The following is a 27,500-nucleotide window of genomic DNA, read 5'->3' on the forward strand; positions in this document are numbered from 1 at the left end:
TCAGTACACACAACCACAATCATGGGGAAGACTGCTGACTTGACTGTTGTCCAGAAGATGATCACTGATGCCCTCCACAAAGAGGGTAAGCCACAAAAGGTCACTGCTGAAAAGGGTGGCTGGAAAAGGTGCACAAGCAACAGGGATGGCCGCAGTCTTGAGAGGATCGTCAAGAAAAGTTGATTCAAGAACTTGGGAGAGCTTCACAAGGAGTGGACTGAGGCTGGTGTCAGTGTATCAAGACCCATCACGAACAGACATCTTCAAGAAAGGGGATACAACTTTCGCATTCCTAATATCAAGCTACTCCTGAACCAGAGACAATGTCAGAAGTGTCTTATCTGGGCTAAGGAGAGAAAGAAATGGACTGTTGCTCAGTGGTCCAAAGTCTTCTTTTCAGATGAAAGTACATTTTGCATTTAATTTGGAAATCACGGTTCTAGAGTCTGGAGGAAGAGTGGAGAGGCACATAATCCAAGGTGTTTGAAGCCCAGTGTGAAGTTTCCACAGGCTGTGATGATTTGGGGTGCCATGTCATCTGCTGGTGTTGGTCCACTGTATTTTATCAAGTCCAAAGTCAACACAGCCATCTACCAGGAGATTTTAGAGCACTTCATGCTTCCATCTGCTGACGAGCTTTTTGGAGATGCTGATTTCCTTTTCCAGCAGGACTTAGCACCTACCCACAGTGCCAAAACTACTACCAAATGGTTTGCTGACCATGATATTACTGTGTTTGATTGGCCAGCCAACTTGCCTGACCTGAACCCCATAGAGAACCTATGGGGTATTGTCAAGAGGAATATGAGAAGCACCCGACCCAAAAATACAGATACGCTGAAGACCACTATCAACGCAACCTGGGCTTCAGTAACACCTCAGCAGTGCCACAGACTGATCACCTCCATGCCACACCGCATTGATGCAGTAATTCATGGTAAAGGAGCCCCAACCAAGTATTGAGTGTATAAATGAATATACTTTTCAGAAGTTGGACATTTCTGTATTGTAAATCCTTTTTTTGATTGATCTTAGGGAATATTCTAATAATTTGAGATACTGGATTTCTGATTTTCATGAGCTATAAGCCATAATCATCAAAATTAAAACACAAAAGGCTTTAAATATTTCACTTTACATGTAATGAATATAGAATATATGAAAGTTTACCTTTTTGAATTAAATTATGAAAAAAAGGAACTTTTTCATGGTATTCTAATTTTTTGAGATGCACTAGTGTGTGATTGAGAACGTTGATTTCAGACTTAAGCAGAAGTGTAGTTTTGCAGACGGTTATGAAATGTGCAACCAGCTGTGCCAGTCTTACCGAGTGGCAAAATGTGTGCGTGGTTATAACCCATGTCTAGCTGCTCTGACTTGCTCCGACTAAACTAGGTGTTATTTCTTCCTCCATGAGTGTGCTGTGGTCTGATGGAGCCCAGGATAGAGTTTATCGGTATGACGCGAACATGACTGAGCAAACACTCAACCTGCTGTCCTTCATCTCCCAGCGCAGGTGGTGAAAATGAGAGTGGAGGTGGAACTCTGGAACTAAACAGCAGTGCTGTCACTTGCTGCCACCTGCTATTGATCTGCTCTAAATCCTCAGCGTGTTTGTGTATGTGCTCAGTGTATGAACCACCATATAAATGATTATATGGTATGCAAGAGATAATGCCCAATGATGTGTTTTATTGCTATGGTTTCCAAGCAGTGTAGCTGAGAATATACATGAAATGATTCTTTTTTGACATTTTAATTTAGTGATGATGCTCGTCCTGGTCTGCTGTTTATGATCCTCGTCATGGTTGTATTCCAACATAGTTTAAAGGGGAACCGAAGGTACTTTTTTTTTTTTTTCCTTATAAAAAAATTCTCATTTTATTAAATATAAGAATGCATTTTTGATTGCTATTTTGTCACTGCTATAGCAAACTTAGTGTTTTGAAATACGTTATGTAATATATATCAGTCCATATGTCAAAGGGATGGCCGTAAACGAGATTTGTTGAGACCTGTGCGAGACATCGTAGGACGGAAGTAAAACGTACAGCGGAAATCAAAGTGACCGACATCTGCCAACGTTGTCAAAAGACGCGCGCGCCTTCTTTCGAATGCTGATGTAATCAAGCCGGGGCGGCAGGGTGGTGTAGTGGTTAGCGCTGTCGCCTCACAGCAAGAAGGTCCTGGGTTCGAGCCCCAGGGCCGGCAAGGGCCTTTCTGTGCGGAGTTTGCATGTTCTCCCCGTGTCCGCGTGGGTTTCCTCCAGGTGCTCCGGTTTCCCCCACAGTCCAAAGACATGCAGGTTAGGTTAACTGGTGACTCTAAATTGACCGTAGGTGTGAATGTGAGTGTGAATGGTTGTCTGTGTCTATGTGTCAGCCCTGTGATGACCTGGCGACTTGTCCAGGGTGTACCCCGCCTTTCGCCCATAGTCAGCTGGGATAGGCTCCAGCTTGCCTGCGACCCTGTAGAAGGATAAAGCGGCTAGAGATGATGAGATGAGATGTAATCAAGCCGGAAGTTTTGTTCGTTTTGATAGCGATCAGGAAAGTTTGAAAAAAGTAGGCAGTAATTGTCATTTAAACTCGTTTTTGTGCAATACTTCGTTTGGAAAACAGTTTTCAAAATGGCGGCACGGACACCTGGCTGACACTTCACGTTTCGAAGTCTCGCACAAGTCTCGTGAAGATCGCGCGGATAAGCGACGCCTGCCGTGGACCAAACGAACTAAATTCAACACGGCTAAAAACCGAATAGGCCGATTAAGTATAATATTTATTTGCAATTAGTTGCCAATACGAGTCACGATATAAGGTTACTAAAACCGAAAACGTAATTGAATAACACGTTAATTAAGAAATAAAGCAAGTTTAAAAATGACTTCAGTTCTCCTTTAAGGAACATTGGTTTAAAGCTGGGATTGCATTTCTGACCTGCGTTAAAGGTGTCAGTCATGTGATTTTTCTTTAGCGGCTGCCAGGTATGGGACCAGTGCTCTGGCTTTGCTGCAAAACATAGACATGGTCATGGTCTTTGGAAGACAATTAACAGTTATTCCATGAAATCGAGGCGTAGCACTGAGTCGGCTATAAGCCGTGTACGATGAGATTAAGTAGAATAACTGTTGTATTCTATTTACCTTCACTGAATTTTGAGAAACGGAGCATTTTTATTTGTTTTTTTTTTTTTTGCAAATTTGATAACTTTTATACAAAATGTCCTAGAAACTCATTTCTGCTTAGAATATAAACAAACCGGTGAAATGACAGTAGCAATTCGTGAAAAATGCTATAATAATTCTTGAAAATTCTTTTAAAAAATACGTTCTTACCATGAAATACTTTCATTCAATATTTTGTTCCTTTTTTTTTGTATTTTTTTGGGGGGGTTTGTTTTCAATTAGAGTTTTTTATTTCGTCCTCGGTCGGTTCAGCAACACGTGCCACCATTTTGTTTTCTCTACTCACGGTATATGAGCCGATATCCGAGGAGTAGTGTAGCCAATCAGAGCATGCGATTGTTCATATCCAGTGAATGTGGATAGAATGATAAATGGTACATTTTATCGACAGGGTCAATAAAATAAACTGTGATCTTTATGTACTTTCCTCCAAACTACTGATTTCACTTAAATTCGCCTCAAATGGCTCGATTTCAACTGAATTTTTTTGGTATTGCGCAAGGTTAAAAAAAAAAATTGCAGAGAATGCAGAATGTTACAGATATTTGACCGAAGTTTAATATAAAATAGGAGAATTGCATTGATCTTGCTCCTGAATTTACCCGTGATATGCACTTAAAGAGCACAAAAGCCTCGCGGCTCTGCATGTCCGTGTGGGTAAAGGATCCCATGGTATTTCATCAGGAGGAGAAAGCCTCTCTGTTATTCTAGGGAGGGCAAGTCAATATCAGCAAATGAATTTTTGCTAATGTTAGCAGTACTTGCTGCCAAGATGAACCTCACGGTTGTCCCAGAACTTTGCTAGCTTGCTAACACAGCAGTGAGGCAGCATGACCGGGAGGATCTGTTGTTAGGTTTATATAAGTATTATTCTTATAAGTATTATTATTAAAATGGTGACAAAATTAAGAGTTAACTTAAGGTTCAGTTAAAAATGACCTTCTGTCTCGGCTGGACATTGTTTGGGAACATTTTGTTTATGAAATGTGTATTTTGAACAGAGAAGTGTCTGAAGGACCCACCAAGGTCTGTTTTAGTGTCAGATCGACCCACACACACACTTTAATGTTGGATGTAATGGTAGCCTTATTGCTGAACAAAGAGTTAAGACTCTTATATTATATTTTTATAGTATATATTATAGTATATGGGCAGCACGGTGGTGTAGTGGTTAGCACTGTCGCCTCACAGCAAGAAGGTCCGGGTTCGAGCCCCGGGGCCGGCGAGGGCCTTTCTGTGCGGAGTTTGCATGTTCTCCCCGTGTCCGCGTGGGTTTCTTCCGGGTGCTCCGGTTTCCCCCACAGTCCAAAGACATGCAGGTTAGGTTAACTGGTGACTCTAAATTGAGCGTAGGTGTGAATGTGAGTGTGAATGGTTGTCTGTGTCTATGTGTCAGCCCTGTGATGACCTGGCGACTTGTCCAGGGTGTACCCCGCCTTTCGCCCGTAGTCAGCTGGGATAGGCTCCAGCTTGCCTGCGACCCTGTAGAAGGATAAAGCGGCTAGAGATAATGAGATGAGATGAGATTATAGTATATATTACTTATGGTATATTTTAGAGCTTTTTAAGATCCTTTATTATTTTGGACTATTGCATATACTATGGCAGTGATTTTAAACTGTTCCTGTGTAGCCTGACCTTCGTCCAGTGGAGAAGAACACTTCTTTGTTAGACCAAACATAGTCTTTGTTTAAAACATTGTCGTAAAAACATCTCACGTGCTTTGACGTTCGTAAATGAAATTGCTGAATTGCTGAAATATTATTTTGCTTATGATTGAAGGTTTCATTCACGCACACATACATATGGAATTAAGATGTGATTTGCTGACCTAGCACATAGACACATATCAAAATGATGTCACTCACTCACACCCTCCCATAGACACACACACACACACACACCCCTCTCTGAGGTCACATACAAACACACACACATTTGACAGACACAATAGCCGTTTGGAGAGATTATGATTTGTTATAAAAGGTGTTTGTAATCTTTCATCTTTGACGAAGTGACTGTGCGAATAAACCGGCATGTGAAACCTCTGGTTCCTTGTCTGTTTCTCTCGACCTGATCATTCTCGTCCCGGATCCGAGGGGACTCACGAAGGAATCTCGGGGTCTCTTTCTGGGTGAACCCCAACAATTGTTGTGCTGCTGTTTGTTGAAGTTGTATTGTACAGAGTGAAGTGTATTAGGACAGATGATTATCAGTGTATAAAATGAGAAAATTTAATCTTTTTACTGAAACACGGACGCAGTACCAAGGACGCAGTGAATCCCCTATTCAGGCTTCAAAATGGCAGCATGACATCACATGAGACAGGGATAAGAAAGTAAAGGACACCTGTTAGGAAATCAAAAACTAGTGCTTTCCATTGCCATTGTTTCAACGATATAAACAATATGATATTGACAATGCGTGACATTACTGTGATGGACATTTTAAATATCACTCTCCAGGTTCCCTGCAGTGTTTTGCGCTGCCGTTCAGACAGCAGCATAAGGACAGCCGTCTTCTGAGGCTGAGCATTTCTAAACCTTCCTGTAAGAATGACTGGTGTTTGCAGTTCAGTTCAGCACAGTTGTTAGCCACAGCATGAATGAGGGAACTCAGTCAGTGTGTAGAGCTGCTGGAAGTTATTGATGCCAGGAACTTCTCAGTAGCTGCAATATGTAGATGTGACCTTTGTTCAGACTCTCAGCAGCTCTCGCACGACGCACACGGCCAAACTTCCAAACAGTGTCTTGAATTTGATAATCGCGTCTAGACGTGCCAATTTTACATCGCGTTCATTTTCTGATGTTTAGTCTTTACACAGACAGCACAGTGCCAGTAAATGATGTGAATGTGCAAAGAAAATCCTCAACAATGCAATTTAATGCAACATTAACATCCACATTCAACACGATGCGATTATGCAAGCGTTCCACAAAAACGATCACATGACTCTGGAGTCGACAAGTGATAATGAATTGGTGCTTATTCTTTGTCTGGTTTGGTTCAGGTGTTGCCGAGACTGATAGCAAGCTTCACCATGTTACAAAGTAGGCTGCAGACCATGGACTGTACACCCATCGTTTTTCATTGCCAAGCTCCTCTCCTGGTTTTTTTTTTCCTCCTCCAGACATTGTTTTTATCCCCTGCCCAAACAAAGTTGGCGAGGGATATAGAAACAGGGTCCATCCAATCACGTTTTCGTTTCCGGGCCATATCTTTAAAACTACTGAAGATATCTTCATGAAACTTTGTATACATACCAAGCAACATGTGAACTGGTGCCTTTTGCTATTTTGGATTTTTTTTTTTTTTTTTAAGTATTTTTCACATTTTTACATAAATGGGTTTTGATTTAGTTTCTAAGAGCAATGTTTGTTTCCGGAGCATATATCCAAAACTACTCATGATACGGATTTGAAACTTGGTATACACGTTAAGGTGATGTAGGTGTGCCTTTTCATACTGAGAAATTAACATTTTTCATGTTTCCATGGAAACAATTTCAGACTTAGTGTCTCAGGTTAGTCTTAGGGGTAGGTTTTGTTTCCGGAGCAGAACTTAAAGTGCCATTCCACCATTGGATGTATTTTTTTGGCATAAAATACAATATATTTTATGACAACATGACTAGACAGAGAAATCTTTTAGCTTCAAAATGATATATCAAACATAATTTTTTGGCAACGACAAGTATATTAATTTTGCGACCAAAGTCACCTACCCTTTTAATTTCCGCGCGGTAGTGAAACGTGATGTCATCGGCAGGTTCCCCTTCTTGTGTACCACGTCACGTGTGACGTGGCACAGATTATTAGCAATGGCGGATAGAACGAGATCGTCAGCTTCGGAAAAGAAGCGAAGGAAAATAGCAAGTGATGCCCAAAGGAGACGGTCGATGGTGAATATCGGCACAGCAATCGACAAGTGGAAATCGCGTTTTATCCGCCATTGCTGATAATCTGTGCCACGTCACACGTGACATGGTACACAAGAAGGGGAACCTGCCGATGACATCACGTTTCACTACCGCACGGAAATTAAAAAGGTAGGTGACTTTGGTCGCAAAATTAATATACTTGTCGTTGTCAAAAAATTATGTTTGATATATCATTTTGAAGCTAAAAGATTTCTCTGTCTAGTCATGTTGTCATAAAATATATTGTATTTTATGCCAAAGAATACATCCAATGGTGGAATGGCACTTTAAAAACTATGGTGTTGATAGTTGGTACACATGTTGATTAAGTAATGTATATGTGCCTTTTGATACTAAGAAATGTGAGAAATTTTAATTTTAGCTCACCTGGACCAAAGGTTCCGTAGGTTTATGCCATGGGCTGCTGAGTTCAGTGTAAAGAGGTAGGGTTGGTTTTCTGCAGCAGAACTTGAAAAATGTGACAAATATCATCTCGAAGCTTGGTATGTAGTTGGTATATAGGGCGGGGGATATAGACGACTCTGTCTTCTTGTTAAATTTGATGTCTGTATAATTTTTGTTTCTCTTGTCAAACACAAGTCTGACTACTGTTAAACGTCTGCTCAGTATTCAGACACCATACATACTGCTTTTTGCGTATTAATAGTATGGAAATATGCTTATTTGGACACCATCAAATTGAAAGAGGGACTCCGCCAAGCCTACAGCAGTGTGATGTTTTCATCACCTGCACCGTGATTGGTTGAATGCATTCTTTTCATGGACAAAATATCAGAAAAATCGAACCTCCTACGAAAAAAAAAAAGTCACATTTTCTTATTTTGTGAAAGTGTTCATTTAGGGGATAGTCGTTCGAAAAATATATATATTTTCAGGAAAAAAAATCATAACGACAAATCATGCTGTATATTTAAAAACCTTTATACCTTTATTGTGATGGCAAATACTACATGGTACCCTTTATCCATTCTGTTTTTATTTTAACAAAAATGTTTTGGTTTTGGATTATGGACATGTGTCTTAAAAACCCTCTCAGCAATTCTGTCTGATTTAGCTTATATGACCTAGCTTGCTAGCGATACAAGGGGCATTTATGAACATTTGACTTTAAATCGTCTCAAAAATTCTGTAAATTATGCTAACTGACCGAATGTGGCAAATAAAAACGAGGATTATGAACATTTATTAAATATCTCCGAAATTCTGTCAGGTTAGCTTATTAGCTACTTGGCTAGTGTTGCAACTGAAGATTATGGGAATTTATAAATATGACTTAAAAATCCTCTCAGAAATTCTGTCTGATTAAATTATGAGTTAGCTTGGTAGCAATAAAAGGGACATTTACGAACATTTGACTTTAAATCGTCTCAGAAATTCTGTAAATTATGCCGACTGGTGATAGCAAATAAAAGTGAGGATTGTGAACGTTTATGAATTATTGTATGTCCTTTCGGAAATCCTGTCAGTTTAGCTTATTAGCTAGATGGCTAATGTTGCACCTGAATATTGTGGGAATTTATAAGTATGACTTAAAAATCCTCTCAGAAATTGCCATATTAGCTTATGAGCTAGCTTGTTAGTAATACAAGGGAGAATTTATGAACAACTGACTTGAAATTGTCTCAGAAATTCTGTAATTTATGCTGACTGACTGGCTGTAGCAAATAAAAATGAGGATTATGAACATTTATGAATTATTAAATATCCTCTCAGACTACGTTCAGCTGCACCCTGAAACGACCCATATCCGATTTTTTTTTTTGCCCATATGCGACCTGTATCCGATTTGTTATTGACAATCTGTACGACACAGATCCGATTTTTCCACATGCGACCCAGGCCGTTTGGATATGTGGTCCTAAATCCGATGCATATCCGATATTTTCACATGCGACTGCAGTCTGACCGGACAGGTCGCATTCATGCGACCTACACGTCATCAACAAGAGACAAACGTCACTATTCTGCGTTGGCTAATCCCGCGTCTTTGGTGGAAAACAACAACATTTGTACAGTTTTCAGAATTTAAATGGACTTTTATAGAATTGATCAAGCTAATGGTGGATTTGGTAGGGACCTGGATGTTGATCTGTTAGCCTGATTAAATAAAACCGTTTCTATAACTGATTTATAACTTAAACCATCCTGTATTACAAGATTATAAGATTGTTCTGGAAATTTCCAGTAATTTGACACCTTCGGTCTCATTAGTCTGCTGCCCACATTAATCAGATTATTGTGCGAGTTCCGCCGCCGCCACAAAAACCACATCGCCAGGTCTCGCCTCATCTCCATCGCAAACTGCACTGGTGTTTCTGCACCTTGAGCCAGCGCTGAGAGAAGTTGCAGAATTCAGCTGGCTATAAACAATCTAAATAAATATTTATAAAAATGTAGAAAAAGTTTATTAATATGACGGAATAAATATGTGCAAATTATTAAGCCTGAATTAAGAGTTTGGTAATACAGCGGCCGTATCCCAAATGACTGCCTACTGAAGCTCGAGTGCACTATATAGAGTTTAAAAATCCATTACTTCCTAGTAACATGTAGTGCACTTATATAGAAATTAGAGAGACATTTAGGAGTCAACCCTCGTTACCAGGCTACACGTTTTCATTTCAGTTCAGTTCAGAAACAAAAACACACACGAGACCTCACACTTTAACACTAACCAGATAATTAAACAAACAAACAAAAAAGAAATCATTAAACATGAAGAGTGCGCTTTTTTTTTTTGGTTTACGTATTACGTAGATGTGCTTATTACGTGTCAATTTGCGCATGCGGGACACTTGGGTCGTTTTCCGTTCATATTGGAGATCGCATACAAGTCTCATAATTGGTAATGTGAACGGCCTAACAAAAAAATCGGATTTCACAACAAATCGGATATGGGTCGTTTCAGGTTGCAGTCTGAACGTAGTGTCAGTAATCCGGTCAGGTTAGCTTATTAGCTAGTTGGCTAGTGTTGCAACTGAAGATTGTGGGAATTTATAAATATGGCATTTTAACAAAATCGTTTTGTTTTTGGATTACTATCCATCCATCCATCCATCCATCCATGGCTTAAATATCCTCTCAGAAATTCTTTCTGATTAGCAGAAGTTCTGCCTGATTAGCTTGTATGAGCTAGCTTGCTCGCAATACAAGGGACATTTTATGAACATTTGACTTTAAATCATCTCCCAAATTATGTAAATTATGCTTGCTAACTGGCTGTAGCAAATAAAAGTGAGGATTGTGAACACTTATGAATTATTAAACATCATCTCAGAATCCTGTCAGGTCATTTCACGTTAGCGATGTGGCTAGCATTACAAAGGATAATTATCACCATTTATGAGCATGGTTTAAATATCCCCTCAGAAATCCTGTCAGGTTAGCTGATTAGCTTGCTAGCTAGTGTTACAACTGAAGATTGTGGGAATTTTATAAATATAACTTAAAAATCTTTTCGGATAGTTAGTGCTATCAAGCTAGCATTAGAACTGTGGATTGAGAATTTATGGCCGACTTAAAATCCTCTCAGAAATTCTGTCAGGTACCATATGTTAGTTAGCTGGCTAGCGTTAGATGTGAAGATTATGAAAATGTACGAATTATCTATTTATTGACGATGATATGTAAGTTTTTAAATGATGATCCAGGACTGTTGTTCTCTAGTATTCTTGAGTAGGGTGGCCAGACGTCCGGCTTTAGGCCGGACCGTCCGTCTTTTCAATGTCTTGTCCAGCGTCCGGCGCAGCATCAAGCCGGATGCACATTTGTCCTCCTTTTAGAGACGATGAGCGGAATTATATAATATCAACTTGCCAGACTGGAAGAGCAGAGTTCTAGAATAACGTTTTGTAGGGAAACTGCAGATCTGTGCTGCACACTAGTAATCTACAATAAAGAGTCTATGGCTCGATGTTTTTTGGCATGCAATGCGAACTCCGCACTGCGAGGCGTTGCATTCTAGAACGCGTTGCGCTCTATCCTTTGATGATCTTCCTGGCGCGTGCCTAGTGCCCTGCTCCCCTGGCCCTGGCTGGGACTTGGAAACACGAGTCTGTCCGGTAGACCAGCTGCTCACAACTTAACTTGTTGGGATCAGTGGCGGCTGCTGGTTTTTAAAACAGGGGAAGCCCATTTTACTCATTCATCGTAAAACCTGTAGGCCGGATATCAAAGCATAGAAAGGTGTGCCCCATTAGCATAGTGAACTAGACAACCCTACCTAGTGGCAGAAAGTATTTTTGCTTGTACATTTCATGTTATAGTCTGGCTTGCCAGGCTAGTGCCTCATATCCTTCATCAAAAATATCAAACATCCAAAAATCACTGGCTATTCAACGAAGAGCCTTGAACATCATACCCTGATATGCAACACAGAGTCTTTAACACAACACCCAGCTGTGCAACACATCCTTGAACAACATCTGCAACACAGTCTGGAAATTCATAACCAGGTAGGCTATGCAACACACAGAACCTTGAATATTATACCCAGGTATAACCTATAACACAGAGCCCACCATTCTCTTAACATTACTGAACAATATACACACTTCAGATTCATGAACATTATATGATGCACACTATTTATACACAAATTCTGCCCTCCGCTCCTTTTCCAGAAAATGGTCTGTGACCCTGTCATACTAGCTGGTTGTGCTTTCCAGAGACGACATCAATTTCTGTTAGCAGCTAGCACTGCAGATCCCAATAAGGCTCAAGCTAGCCTACAACCAGATTGAACTACAAATGAAATAAACGAGTGAATTTGCGAATGATCAAACTGATAGAATGGATGAAAGTTAACGGAGCACAACGAGTAATACCGTAAAATACCAAATAATAGCCCGGGCGATTATTTGTCTCAATCACGTAAGAGACCCGGCGCGTATTAGAGACTAGGCGGCTATTTGGAACAGGCGATTAATTCCTTCTTCACAAATACCTTCCCCAAAATCTACCTCAAAACGGGGAAAAAAATCATTCTCAGATAGGCCTACTTTTAACCAGTATAACTTAGTTTGTTTAGAGTTAGATTACAGATAGCACGGTGCCGACTTCGGGCAATTTTGAAGACGCAGAATGCATCTTCGCATGGCACAGTCGGGGTGGATAAAGGATAAATCACACACCTTTTCCTGTTAATGACTAGTTAAGCGCATGCTTTACAAAATAATCAAGAAACCACACCATTGTCTGTGCGCAGCACTGTGATTTAATTACTCTGCAAAGTTATGGTCACTTGCTATCACCCTCACCCATGCAGCCTCCACCCTTTGCGCTTCGCGATGTCTGTCAATCTGAAATTGCATGGAGGGCGCGACGTTGAAGCAACATAATTAGGGTGCGAAGTGTCAAACCAAAGGGTTTTTTCTTATGCTGAAAAATAAGTGACCTGCAGTGGCTACATACTGTCATCTTGCATCACGTTTCTCTCCAAGACGTCTCCCTATTTGGCCGATATGAGCCTATTCCCCGAGTGAGTTGGTACGGTGGCTCGACCCCGTAGAAAACTTAAAGTTCGGATGAAAGTTAGTTGAATAGGTTACTGACTTGTAGGCCTACATGTTGCCTGCCTGACGCGTGCTTCTGCCCAACTTGCACGACAGATTACTTGTTGAAAAGGCCCCTTGGATTAGATTGGCCGCGAGCAGACTGAAATGCATGTTAGAACGCTCTCACCTTTTTTGTAAAGCGTCTTCCAGATCCGAATGGGTAAGGGCAAGTGAAATGGTATAAGGTCTTTAATAAAACTCAGTGTGTGCTTTGACGCATGCATTCGGCAATTTAGGTCGTTTAACAGAAGCAGCAGTCCAACCTTGGAAACCCGCAGTCCTCAATGTCACCACACACTCTGGCTTTCGTTGGGTATACCCAAAGGGGTGGCTAAGACATCTGTCAAAAGTTACGGAGTTGCATTCCTCAAGAAATATTACGGTAGACCAAGATTATAACATTGAAATGGCATGTTTATCATCACGTAACAAAATGTTGTAAACAGTATTATAGAAATAATTTCATTCATTCATTCATTCATTCATTCATTCATATTGTTTCGGTAGAAAACTATGCAATGCAAAATCGTTTAAACACCAGAAAACCAGAAAAGTGCTGGGCCTCAAGATTCTAGATAGAACGTTCGGACGCTTTTTTTTTTTTAGACCCCGGCGAGTATTCGGAACCGGCCTTTATTTGTCACAACACACGCGTACACCCGGCTGTTAAAGGGAACTCGGCGGTTAATTGGAACTCGGCTATTATTTGGTATTTTACGGTATTTACATTTATTTACAGAGTAATGTACAGAGACATCAATGAGAAGAAACGTTTATATGAAAAGAAAGTCGGACAGCACTTTGGCACACGACTACACTTTCTCGACATCCGCTAGGCACTGATCATACTTCCGTGTTCCTCGCCAACGCCGAAGTACAGAGCCCGCCCTCCTCATGTCTTTCAAACACTACCTCCAATAATCCTTTATCAGCCCGGCTTCTTGCCCCTCCCACTGTCTCGTTTAGTCCCAGAGAAGCCCGGCTTCCCTGGAAGTGATGATTTTGTCGATTTTAACCAATAACAACTAGCCGAAATTGGCTGTTCAGAGCCGTCTCGTAGACTGCAACGGATACCCGGCTGCCAGCCATAGAGCCCATTGAAATAAGAAAGGTTACAGCCAGTGTTGCCAGATTGGGCTGTTTTAAGTGCATTTTGGTGGGTTTTGAACATATTTTGGCTGGAAAACGTCAGCAGTATCTGGCAACGCTGGTTACAGCCTGGCAGCAAAGGTGATTCTCGTAGCGAACTGCAAGTTCGTCAGACATCACTCAAATAAGTTACAGGATAGTTATGAACGTAAATACAATCTTGGGCATATATTATGTTATGCAAGTTATTGTTTTAATGAGAATTCAACGTCGTAGATGCCGCAGTTTGGGGAGAGAATTTTAGGGGAAGCTCGGCTTCCCTTGTTGTCTCTGAGAAATCGCCCCTGGTTGGGATATGGATGACAGTGCAAATGCACATCTCCTATATCTACCTTAAGTTTAATTTCAGTGGTTTGTTACTCCACAATGTTTTTAATAAATACAAATATGGTGTTCTAGCCAATTAAGAGCTAATACATGAATTATAATAAATACTATGAATGCTTTAAAACGTTTTATAATGTTGCTGGTTATGTTGCCTATTTGTTCTTTGAGAATCTACAAATGTTGTGCTTTTTGGTACTCAGCACCTTAAGTTTAATTTCAGTGGTTTGTTAACTCCACAATGTTTTTAATAAATATAAATACTGTGTGTTCTAGCCAATTAAGAGCTAATACATGAATTATAATAAATACTATGAATGCTTTGACCTTACTCTTTTTTTCCCCACAATCATAATCTTTAACCCTACAAAATTGTGATGTTGATTTCACCAAACTTGAGTGACTTGCATAAAAATAATCCATTCTCAATCTTGCCACTGTCGTTTACATAAAAATTTGAGGGCTATGAATCAGATGGGATTTGCCATTATTCACCCTAAAATTGATTAGAATGCAGGAAATTGCATCTAAGAAATACAAAATTTTCTGGGGGAGGGCCCCCAGACCCCCCGTCCAAATAATGCCCTCCTTTTTGGTGTTATGGAAATGGTCACCCTGTTCTTGAGTAAATCAGATTGTTTCGCTTGCTTCTAGTTTGATGATCAGGAATTGTTTACATTTTTTTCTGCCCAGTTTCTTTTCTTCGCTCAATGTGTTAAGGGCGAGTGTTTGCACATAGTTTGTTCTTTGTCTTTTTAGAGGTCATCAATCTAAAATTAAGGCCGGTCTTTTATCTCTTGGTATACTGTTCCAAGAACATCTCTTGTTGATGGATTCCATCACATTAATTTCAGTGTTTCAGTATTGATCAGGTCATCAGTGTTGAGTAGATGAATGCTTTTTTTTTTTCATTCTAGCTGGGATGTGCTGCGTCTCCCCTTCCATCATGCAACAGACGTATTCGTGAATAAATCCCTCCAGGCCTTTCACTGTAAAGTGTATACAGTACACACTGTCCATAAAAGAAGTGAATTGTCTTTTGAGTGAATTCCATTGTTATCCCCTGCCCAAACGAAGTCAGAACCAGGGTCTGTCCATCCATCCGGTCACGTTTCCAGGCCATATCTTTAAAACTACTGAAGAGCTCTTCATGAAACTTGGTATACATATCAAGCAACATGTGAACTGGTGCCTTTTTCTATTTTGGATTTTATTTTATTTTATTTTATTTTTTTTAATAATTTTTCAAATTTTTACATTAAAAAATAGATTTTGACTTAGTTTCTAAGAGCAGTGTTCATTTCCGGAGCATATATCCCAAGCTATTCATGATACGGATTTGAAACTCGGTATACATGTTAACAAGGTGATGTAGATGTGCCTTTTCATACTAAGAAATTTGAAAAATTTAAATTTTTCATGTTTCCATGGAAACAATTTCAGACTTAGTGTCTCAGGTTAGTCGTAGGGGTAGGTTTCGTTTCCGGAGCAGAACTTGAAAACTATGAGTGGTATGATGTTGAAAGTTGGTATATGTGTTGATTAAAGGTCCCATGGCATGGTGGTTTGTTGATGCTTTAAACGGGCTCGTGGAGGTTTCCGGATGTTATATCCGCAGCCTTTCTCGAAATGAACCCTCGGCACGTAAATATAGCCTCCTGGGAGAAAGCCCCATTTCAGCGCTTTTCCCAGTGCGTCGTTTTGCTAATGAGAAGCAGGAGGCGGGGAAGGGTAGAGGGTGGGGGCGGGCCATGGGGGGAGGGGCTTGACCAAGCTGCGCACACACATACTCGCTGCTATCAGCGCCTGTAGCCACGCTGCTATGACAAAACCCCGTTCTCCCTCGGACTCCTTTCGTAAACTCAACGTGACACAGAGAACAGAGAGTGAGAGTGTTCGGAGTGGTAGTTTATGAACGTATAATACCCTAGGCTTGAACACGCACTCCATAACCAAAGAGGATAGAAGCAGCAACTACAGCAACATATCGCTTATCCAACAGAAGACATGCATTGTGGAGCAATAGTCAAACATAAGCTCATAAGTTACAGTCAATTTCCAGACTAAACTCAGTTTAACAGAGCATGCTGCATGCTCTTTAGTTTTGTAGCGCAGAGTACCTGGCTAACTGCAGGAAGCGGTTAGCTGCACAGCTAATGTAGCCATTGCTAGGCTAACGCACCGATTTTAAAACACGGCAAAACGACCAGTTATACACTTACTTGTTCGGTGTTTGTTGCTGATGCGGCAGGGATGCTTGGTACGGACCCAGGCTTCAGTGACAGTTGATGTGCAAAACCTGCCCTGTACTGTCCCAAGTTGTGGAAACATTCCTCAGGAAAATGCTTCCGACAAACATACACCGTCTTAGGTAGACTCGACGGCGTATTATTGAAGTAAATAAAATTAAGCCACTGCGTCTTCAGGGGCTCTCCCGTCGGCAGTAAAAACAGACTCTTTTCTGTGTTGTCACATCCATGTACAGCGCAATTTCCATGTTTCGCTCGCTTAGGTGATGCCATGTTGTTGTGTCCTCTATGGTCTCCTCACTACAACTGGGCGGGGCAATCCATACAGTGGGTGGGAATCCAGAGGGGGGGCGTGGGGATCATCTCCCTTGCTGACGTAGTAAAGGGAAGAGCTTATCAACGCGCCGTTTTGACGCGCCATTCTCAAATGTTGGGCATAGTTTGGTTTACACATTATGAAATTTCTAGCCACTGGGGTGACTTAAGAAGGTCAGAGGAACTCATTTTAACGTTAAAAAACCTCAGAAAGTGAAAATTTCATGCCATGGGACCTTTAAGTAATGTATATGTGCCTTTCGATACTACGAAATGTGAGAAATTTAAATTTTTAAGCTCACCTGGACCAAAGGTCCGGTGGGCTTATGCCATGGGCTGCTGAGGTCGGTGTAAAGAGGTAGGGTTGGTTTCCTGCAGCAGAACTTGAAAAATGTGACAAATAATATCTTGAAGCGGGGGACATAGATGACTCTGTCTTCTTGTTAAATTTGATATTGGCATAATTTTTGTTTCTCTTGTCAAACACAAAGGTACCGTTCGACTACTGTTAAACGTCTGCTCAGTATTCAGGCACCATACATACTGCTTTTTGCGTATTAATAGTATGGAAATATGCTTATTTGGACGCTGACAAACTGAGAGAGACTCTGCCCTTAAACTTGAATAATGTGACGAATAATATCTTGAAATTTGGTATATAGTTTGTATATAGGGCTGGGGATATAGATGACTGTCTTCTTGTTTCTTTAAGTTCCCAGAGAAAAACTTTTCATCATGTAGCAGCTGTATGATCGTTATGATGAATGTACCTCAATGGTACGACATACAGTACTGTGCAAAATCTTAGGCACCCTGTTTATTTTTTTTTTTTCAACAAACTTTGTTATAGATTTGTTGCCAGGTCATCGCAGGGCTGACACATTCACACCTACGGTCAATTTAGAGCCACCAATTAGCCTAGCCTGCATGTCTTTGGACTGTGGGGGAAACCGGAGCACCCGGAGGAAACCCACGCGGACACGGGGAGAACATGCAAACTCCACACAGAAAGGCCCCCGTCGGCCACTGGGCTCGAACCCAGAACCTTCTTGCTGTGAGACGACGGTGCTAACCACTACACCACCGTGCCACCAGGAACACCATACTGCAGGGCAAAACTATCAGAGAGGGTCCCATTGACCAAGACTCATTGATTTCTGTTCCTTAAGGACATTGAAAACCATTCCAAAACTTTGCCCGAGACGCCAAACCTTGACTGAAGGCTCGTGATCAGAATACCGTGATCAACGGTATCAAAGGCCGCACTTGAATCAAAAAGAGCCAACAGAGTCATGTGACCCTTGTTCATGTTCATAAGAGCTTTGTTCATAAGCTTTGCGCCATGTACATTCTGTTTGTGTATCAGACTGTTACATTTGTTATGGTTTCCTGCTTCTACCAGGTAGCTCACCAGTTAGCTAATACAATGTACTGCAGCCATTACTGTATACATCACATATATATTATTGTACAGTGGTGCTTGAAAGTTTGTGAACCCTTTAGAATTTTCTATATTTCTGCATAAATATAACCTAAAACATCATCAGATTTTCACACAAGTCCTAAAAGTAGATAAAGAGAACCCAGTTAAACAAATGAGACAAAAATATTATACTTGGTCATTTATTTATTGAGGAAAATGATCCAATGTTACATATCTGTGAGTGGCAAAAGTATGTGAACCTCTAGGATTAGCAGTTAATTTGAAGGTGAAAATAGAGTCAGGTGTTTTCAATCAATGGGATGACAATCAGGTGTGAGTGGGCACCCTGTTTTATTTAAAGAACAGGGATATATCAAAGTCTGATCTTCACAACACATGTTTGTGGAAGTGTATCATGGCACAAACAAAGGAGATTTCTGAGGACCTCAGAAAAAGCGTTGTTGATGCTCATCAGGCTTGAAAAGGTTACAAAACCATCTCTAAAGAGTTTGGACTCCACCAATCCACAGTCAGACAGATTGTGTACAAATGGAGGAAATTCAAGACCATTGATACCCTCTCCAGGAGTGGTCGACCAACAAAGATCACTCCAAGAGCAAGGTGTGTAATAGTCAGCAAGATCACAAAGGACCCCAGGGTAACTTCTAAGCAACTGAAGGCCTCTCTCATATTGGCTAATGTTAATGATCATGAGTCCATCATCAGGAGAACACTGAACAACAATGGTGTGCATGGCAGGGTTGCAAGGGAAGCCACTGCTCTACAAAAAGAACATTGCTGCTTGTCTGCAGTTTGCTAAAGATCACATGGACAAGCCAGAAGGCTATTGGAAAAATGTTCTGTGGACGGATGAGACCAAAATAAACCTTTTTGATTTAAATGAGAAGCGTTATGTTTGGAGAAAGGAAAACACTGCATTCCAGTACAAGAACCTTATCCCATTTGTAAAACATGGTGATGGTAGTGTCATGGTTTGGGCCCGTTTTGCTGCATCTGGGCCAGGACGGCTTGCCATCATTGATGGAACAATGAATTCTGAATTATACCAGCAAATTCTAAAGGAAAATGTCAGAACATCTGTCCATGAAGTGAATCTCAAGATAAGGTGGGTCATGCAGCAAGACAACGACCCTAAGCACACAAGTCGTTCTACCAAAGAATGGTTAAAGAAGAATAAAGTTAATGTTTTGGAATGGCCAAGTCAAAGTCCTGACCTTAATCCAATCGAAATGTTGTGGAAGGACCTGAAGTGAGCAGTTCATGTGAGGAAACCCACCAACATCCCAGAGTTGAAGCTGTTCTGTACGGAGGAATGGGCTAAAATTCCTCCAAGCTGGTGTGCAGGACTGATCAACAGTTACCGGAAACGTTTAGTTGCAGTTATTGCTGCACAAGGGGGTCACACCAGATACTGAAAGCAAAGGTTCACATACTTTTGCCACTCCCAAATATGTAATATTAGATAATTTTCCTCAATAAATAAATGACCAAGTATAATATTTTTGTCTCATTTGTTTAACTGGGTTCTCGTTATCTACTTTTAGGACTTGTGTGAAAATCTGATGATGTTTTAGGTCATATTTATGCAGAAATATAGAAAATTCTAAAGGGTTCACAAACTTTCAAGCACCACTGTATATTGTGTGTTGCTTCCTTGTTCTCAGTGATATTGATGTGCTTAGTTAAGTGCAAATATTTTAACGTGTAAACATTTTAATGCACGTCCTTGCTTGAGTGCATCAGCGAAATCATTCAGCGTACTTATTTCTGTAATGTTTTCTTCTGTAATGATCAATAAGTGAAAGCCCTCGGCGCAAGGCAATAATACCATAATACAATATCTCTAAACCCATACTGCCTCTGCACTCTAGCTTCACCTCACCTGCTGCATATTAATACACTGAATCATGCTTGTAATGGGCGCTTTCTCTGTTTGCAGGAGCTGAACGTGCGCCAGCTCACCCTCTCCACAGATAAAGATAAATACGGCATCCGGCTGCGGGCCGAGCCTGACCACATGGTGCTCGGAAAGAGGCTGAAAGGAGCGTTCAAATCTGTCATGGCTGCCATCAAGGAACTGAAGAGTGAACAGCTGGAGGACTTCCAAAAAACGGGTGTGTATCGGCGCTAATATAAACCTGCGCATCTTCAGCGCTGTAATCACACAAGGCTTTTACAGTATTGTTTGCGATCTGCACATCCATTTAAAAGCCATGTACTAGCAGTTTAAAAGCAGGTTATCACTGGCAAATGAAATTAAAAACTCCAGTATTTCTTAAAAGCTAAGTATTTACAGCTCCATCGCGGACGAGTGACAGATTAAAATAAAAACCAATCTAAAATGGCTTTGTAAGGTGTTGACCTACCATGAGCTTCCAAACAACTTCAGTGTACCTTTAGCGTTAGTCTAAAGCAGGGGTTCTCAAACATTTGCGATCTGGGCTCCCCCCGAGTGTAGCAAGTGTACTTTGAGCCCCCTCTGAAAAAAGATAGATAAGCTATTATTAGGGCCCGAGCACCATTTGGTGCGAAGACCCTATTGTTTTCGAAGGATTATTATTATTCCGCGTGGGCGGCACGGTGGTGTAGTGGTTAGCGCTGTCACCTCACAGCAAGAAGGTCCGGGTTCGAGCCCCGTGGCCGGCGAGGGCCTTTCTGTGTGGAGTTTGCATGTTCTCCCCGTGTCCACGTGGGTTTCCTCTGGGTGCTCCGTTTTCCCCCACAGTCCAAAGACATGCAGGTTAGGTTAACTGGTGACTCTAAATTGACCGTAGGTGTGAATGTGAGTGTGAATGGTTGTCTGTGTCTATGTGTCAGCCCTGTGATGACCTGGCGACTTGTCCAGGGTGTACCCCGCCTTTCGCCCGTAGTCAGTTGGGATAGGCTCCAGCTTGCCTGCGACCCTGTAGAACAGGATAAAGCGGCTAGAGATAATGAGATGACATGAGATTATTCCGCGTTTGGCCTTATTTGAGGCATTTCCCATGCACGAAAACTCATGAAATTTGATACACACATCAGTCATTGTCCTCGCTACTCAGCCACAGACTTTTGGTCCCAGGCATGGCCCAGGGACTTCATAGCGCCCCTTTTTCCATTTCCCATTGAAATGAATGGGTAGAACTTTGGAATGATGATGTCATAAGGCCATTTGGAGTGAAATTACACATGGTCATTTTTAACGTACTCCTCCTAGACGGTTCATCAAATTCATGTCAAACTTGGCAAACATGATGCCAAGATATTGCTGAAGTTGAATTGCTAAGGGATTTTTGATATGCTGTAATACGTTGAAATATTATAACTAGTGCTGTCAAAAATGTCGCGTTATTAACGCGTTAACTTGACTCAATTTTAACGGCGATAATTTTTTTGTCGCGAGATTAACGCTCTGTGACATGATGCCACGCCCCGCACAGCCAGAGTCCTCTGGCCTCCCCCGAAGAGCCACGGTGCTCGGCTTAGGTTTCGTTTTCCCATCGGCGGCTCCAGCCCCACTTTGCAGTGGCTGTGACAAGACGTGTTATGCTCTGCAATAAAAAAAAAACATTGGTACAACCAGTGTTTGAACTATGCCGATATTTTCGGGGGGGTCCCTTATTTTCCCTTGGGGGGGTGCTTGCGCTTGTCTCAGAGCGCGGCTCTCCATCGCGCACGCGCTTTGGATATGCAAATGCTTCCCGTTACACACGATTGCTATGTCAATAAACATCATTTTGCCAATATTTTAGAGACCCCCCAACATTTCCCAAATCATGTTTTCAAGGGATCTCATGTCTGTTTCAGGGGATCTCGGATCCCCCGAGTACCCCCGTAGCTCGAACGGTGAGCAAGCCCATTCACTTTTTTATGCTGGTAAGAGAATTGCAATGGTTTCTCATGTGACAAAAATGTTCGATTAAATTGCGATTAATCGCGAGTTAACTATGACAGTCGCGACATTAATCGCAATTAAATATTTTAATCGCTTGACAGCACTAATTATAACATATGCCAAGATATTGCTGAATGTTGATCTTGATATCTTGTAATATGATTCTGATACTCTTTAGCCGTTATGGGCCTGTCTGGTATAGCGCCACCAACTGGCCAAGGAAAGAATAGGGTTTTGAATATGTGTGTTTTGACACATGATGAATTTTAACATGCTCCTCCTAGACGGTTCATGAGATTCATGTGAAATTTGTTATACCTGATGCCAAGATGTCACTGATATTAAATTGCAAAGGGGTTTTTGATATCTTGTAATATGTTGAAATGGCCTTATGATTTTAATATCTTGCCACATAAACAGGAAACGTGTCAGAAAGCCACAGTGCATTGACTGTATGGTCGGACACTTGTTACTTTAATAGATATTATGATTATTATGATAACCTGACGCCCAATGGGGCGTCATATGCAGACATATGAAAACTCTGCATGTATACACACACACACACACACACACACACACACACTGCAGACACAGGAAAGCTAAGGTGACTTAAGATTACAGCGTGAGATAGAGATAAGGAGGAGACACATGTATAGTTTTGTACATGTATAAATGTACATTTTCACACCACAGAAACACACACACACTTAGTCTTTGTCTGTCTATCTCTCATCCATCAAGCAGTCATGGCATTTGCAACATGCACATCACCTTTGAACATTTGATGAATATACAGTAAATCCTCTAATACTGGCCTGTATTCCATTACTGGCCGGGACTCTAATATTGGCCGGTCTCGCTGTCGGAGGAGGTAAATAATGGCCGGACTCTAATACAGGCCGGGGCTATAACCAACGATGTTTCTGAGATCATAGTGGCCTTACACAATCCGATCTGAAAGACAATTGTGATCAGTGGCGCCGCTAGGCGTACCTTGGGGAGAGAGAGATTTTTTTTTAATTATAATTGTTACCTGAATGCTTTGGCAATGCAACATAATTTGAGAGAGAGAGAGAGAGACACGTGTGTGTGCCGGCGCATTTGTGTGCTTCAGGAGTGGGCGGGGTGTGCGTGACCAAGAAAGCTCAATGGTCAATGCAGATATACTTTTCTTGCACCACTGAGATTCTCTCCAGTTTTGAGAAACGGAGACAGACAATCGTCAGTAGTCAGAGCTTGTGCGAGAATTTATTGAGAAGCGAGTCAAAAATGAGTAAACGAACCCTGAAACAAACGAGCTTGTTTCAGACTTTTACGAAAAAGTCCAAAAGCAGTGATCCAGGGGTGTCATCTGCTTGCCAGTCCTCTCCAGTATCAGCTAGTAACACGGCACCGGCAGCTTCCACTCCTCCGCAACCGAGCAGCAGTACGCTGCAGCTGGATGCTAGCTCAGTTCCTTTGAGGGAATTGCCTTCATCTACCTCTGAGTTTGAAACTAGCCATACATCCAGTGAATTTCATATAAGAACACCTACATCTCCCCATGTCCCTTACGATCAGAAGTAGATGGTTGCTCCACCTTGCTGACAAATGAGCCATCAGATAGCTTTACTAATGAGCCACGAGTCAGCCCGCTATCACTGACATCAGATTTATCAGACATAGGTAAACTTCAACCAGATGCCTTAAAATGTGCACCGGACTCTGTAAAGCTCAATGTCCTACAGAACCGCTTCAAACCAGACAGAGGGTGGGTGGCTCCTTCTACTCTGATTTTCGGTAAACTCAGAAAAATACCCGAGGAGTTTTTCAGCGAGTCTATGTACCCCACGTTGCGCTACAGTGCGTGTCAGAGTCGTGCGTGCGGTAGTGCTGAGCAAGTTCACTAGATTCTAATCGAGGCTATAAAGAGTTTATTGTTTATTGTCGTGTGTAGTTCACATATGTTGTTCAAATATCAGCCTGTGTTCATGGAAGGCTATTGTTCAATTTCAAGTTAAAGTTCTATCGTTGTTTTGTGTATAAGCCTATAGATCGACTCTTCATAGAAACTGCAGCACGCAAGCGTTTTTTTTTTGGGGGGGGGATTACACCGCTAGTGCGTACCTTACAGTTCAACCCTGCAAGCGCCCCTGATTGTGATTACCGGTAGGTCTGGTGGTAACCAGGCAACCAAGCATCAACTTGACTCGAACGTGAGACTTCAAATAGAAATAGAGGCCTGCCTCTAATTCTGGCCTCCTTCCAATAATGGCCTGGACCAAGATGCACTTGAGTGAAATAAAGGCCCCGGCCTATATTAGAGGATTTACGGTATGACGTGACTGTTTTGTTGGGTGGTGGAATGTCCTGGGTTGCGGAACCACACGTGCGAGAACCCGTCAAGGCCGCCGGCGACTTTAATTATTATTGTTATTGGGCTATTTTTTATTGTTATGTATTATTGCAATGTTAGACAACACAGTCTGCAACTGAAAATGTTCAATTTTGCCCTATATCCTTTAAAAAATTTCTGGATCCAGATGTGGTTCTGGATCACCTCCAAAATTTAAGTTCCCCATTGGGCCAAGACATGTATCTAGTAAAATTTTCATGAAAATCTGTCTGTACGTTTTTTTTTTCTGCAAAGTTGCTAACAAACACATGAGCAAACAAACAAACTCTACCGGAGTACCGGAGGTCGTGTTAACGGATGTCTCAGTGTGACACATGAGCCTGCTTTGTTTGGCAGAGTTCTCGAATTCTCGGCTCAATTTTAGTTAAACGCAGCCTCAGGCCATCCTCAATCTGTGTGCGATTGCGGTACTTTAGTTTTGAGCGCGCTCAGTTTTGAAAAGCCTGCCTCGCACAAGTATGTTGACGCGAAAGGTAGGAGAATTTTTAAGGCAGCGTCGCAGAGCTGGGGGTCCTCCTGCATCAGTGTTACCCAGAAGGATGGAAGAGAACAGGTGCTAAAAAGGTGCCTCAGCCTGCTGTCACTCTTCAGCTCAATAAACTGCTCTTGCATTTGCAGTGACAAATCGTTTGCGGTGCAAACAAATGGGTCCCGAACCCATGAAAATGACCGGTAGTCCTCCTTGAAATAAGAAACTGACTGCTGCTTAAGCCCAGACAGGTGATCTGCAGCTGATTGAAAAATAGAGGAGAAATCACTGCCGCGTGCCTCAGTGATGAAGTCTGCGAGGCTGGGGAACATGTCACAATTTCCAAATTAGATTCAAATATAATTAACCCTGATATGGTGTTGGACCTTACAATTTTTAATGGAAGAAAAAAGGTGGAGGAAAGAGAGAGAAAAGTAGGAGAAAGAGTAAAGAAAGGAGAAAGAGTAGGTTGATGAGGCAAAGGAGAAAGTAAGTTGACAAGTAGGAAAGAGAGATGGTAAGATCAGTTTTAAATGAAGTTTTAAAGTGAGAAAACAGGGCTGATGGTCTTTAAACAGACCTTTTAAATTATTACTGCAATAGCAGTGCTGGAAGGCTAGCTATTGCCTCGGTCACAACCGGCCGTACGTGCTCCTACGGCCGGTCTACGTGCAAAGAAACGCACGGAGGGCGCGCGTGTGACGTGCTGATTTTCGAGCCGCAGACCAGCCGCAGAGGTTCTTTGTCCTGTCAAACAAACTCTACAGGCGCTTACGTTTTTTTCAGGTTGCAAGACAAACTTACGGCCAACGTGCGTCTTTCTCCATGAACAAAAAAAAACGCAGCGATTTGGGAAACGCCAAAAATCGCACGGCCAAAAAATCATATCCGGTTGTGACCTAGGCTTAAATATGCAAGGATATCTAGCCTTTAAAAAGGCTGTTGGTAATTGAAAAGCTAATAGTAGGCTATATGAAAGCTGCAATGGTACGAGCTCAACTCGATTGCACAATGCTGTGTTTCCGATGTCCGTGATCTCGTATGTACATGAGATGTATCTGTAAAAGTTCCTTGCTGAGATTTCAAATAATAAAACTCCGTTTTCATTGGCTGGACTGAAGACGTTCATTGTTTGTTGGTGCAACTGTAAACCAGCCCCTTGCATTTGCCACTGAGCGGTCTGTAACCACACACCCCACTCGCCGAGAGGCCCTCCAGTTTGAGAACCACTGGTCTAAAGAGAAACACTGCTCTTCTTAAAATATATATACATATATATTTCCTTAGTTATTGCTTTGATGAGTGTGATTTAGAGTGCTGTCTGTCTTACACACCGGTCCAAAATCTCCCAGAGGTGTTTAGATTGATATCTGCTGACTGTGAAGACCACAGGATATAATTTGTATTTTTCTATCTACTTTAACTGGATATGAACAATTGCGCGCTCTGATTGGCTATCAGCTCATATACCGTGAGTAGAGAAAAACAAAATGGCGGCGCGTCTTGCTGAACCAACCGAGGACGAAATAAAAATTACTTGGGGGAGAAAACCCCCCAAAATTATAGTGTTTAAAAGAAACAGAAATAGCTAAAATAATTAGGTTTTTTTTGTCCCCCCCCAAATATCTCCTGTTCCACACTCCAGCTCATTCAGTGGCGGTAATGCACCTTTAAGTTGGTTTGCGAACCGTCAACAAACCCTAAAGAAGAAGAAACCCCCAAAAAAATAATAAAAAAAAAAGAAACAAATTATGGAATGAAAGTATTTGGTGTTAAGAATATATATACTACCGTTCAAAAGTTTGGGGTCACCCAGACAATTGTGTGTTTTCCATGAAAAGTCACACTTTTATTTCCCACCATAAGTTGTAAAATGAATAGAAAATCTAGTCAAGACATTTTTCTGGCCATTTTGAGCATTTAATCGACCCCACAAATGTGATGCTCCAGAAACTCAATCTGCTCAAAGGAAGGTCAGTTTTATAGCTTCTCTAAAGAGCTCAACTGTTTTCAGCTGTGCTAACATGATTGTACAAGGGTTTTCTAATCATCCATTAGCCTTCTGAGGCAATGAGCAAACACATTGTACCATTAGAACACTGGAGTGATAGTTGCTGGAAATGGGCCTCTATACACCTATGGAGATATTGCACCAAAAACCAGACATTTGCAGCTAGAATAGTCATTTACCACATTAGCAATGTATAGAGTGGATTTCTGATTAGTTTAAAGTGATCTTCATTGAAAAGAACAGTGCTTTTCTTTCAAAAATAAGGACATTTCAAAGTGACCCCAAACTTTTGAACGGTAATGTGTATGTGTGTGTGTATGTATGTATGTGTATATATATATATATATATATATATATATATATATATATATATATATATGTATATATATATATATATATATGTATGTATGTATATGTGTATATATATATATATATGTGTGTATATATGTATGTGTGTGTGTGTGTGTGTATATATGTGTGTATATATATATATATATATCTATATATATATATAGTGTGTGTGTATATATATATATATATATCAGTGGCGGCTGGCTTTTGTAAAAGTGAGGGAGGAAGGAATGCTTG

At 41.2% G+C, this 27,500-nt stretch overlaps 1 protein-coding gene across 2 annotated transcripts in view; it reads left to right on the forward strand.

Moving 5' to 3' along the window:
- iars1 (isoleucyl-tRNA synthetase 1) overlaps positions 1-27,500 on the forward strand; it is a 307,104-nt gene that overhangs the window by 187,812 nt on the left and 91,792 nt on the right. For both annotated transcript variants that reach the window (XM_060910911.1, XM_060910910.1), the window contains exon 26: positions 20,100-20,274. In XM_060910911.1, coding sequence (XP_060766894.1) covers positions 20,100-20,274 — 175 coding nt within the window. The remainder of the gene's footprint in view (positions 1-20,099; positions 20,275-27,500) is intronic.

This window comes from Neoarius graeffei, chromosome 26 (genome assembly GCF_027579695.1).
Source record: "Neoarius graeffei isolate fNeoGra1 chromosome 26, fNeoGra1.pri, whole genome shotgun sequence".
NCBI lineage: Eukaryota > Metazoa > Chordata > Actinopteri > Siluriformes > Ariidae > Neoarius > Neoarius graeffei.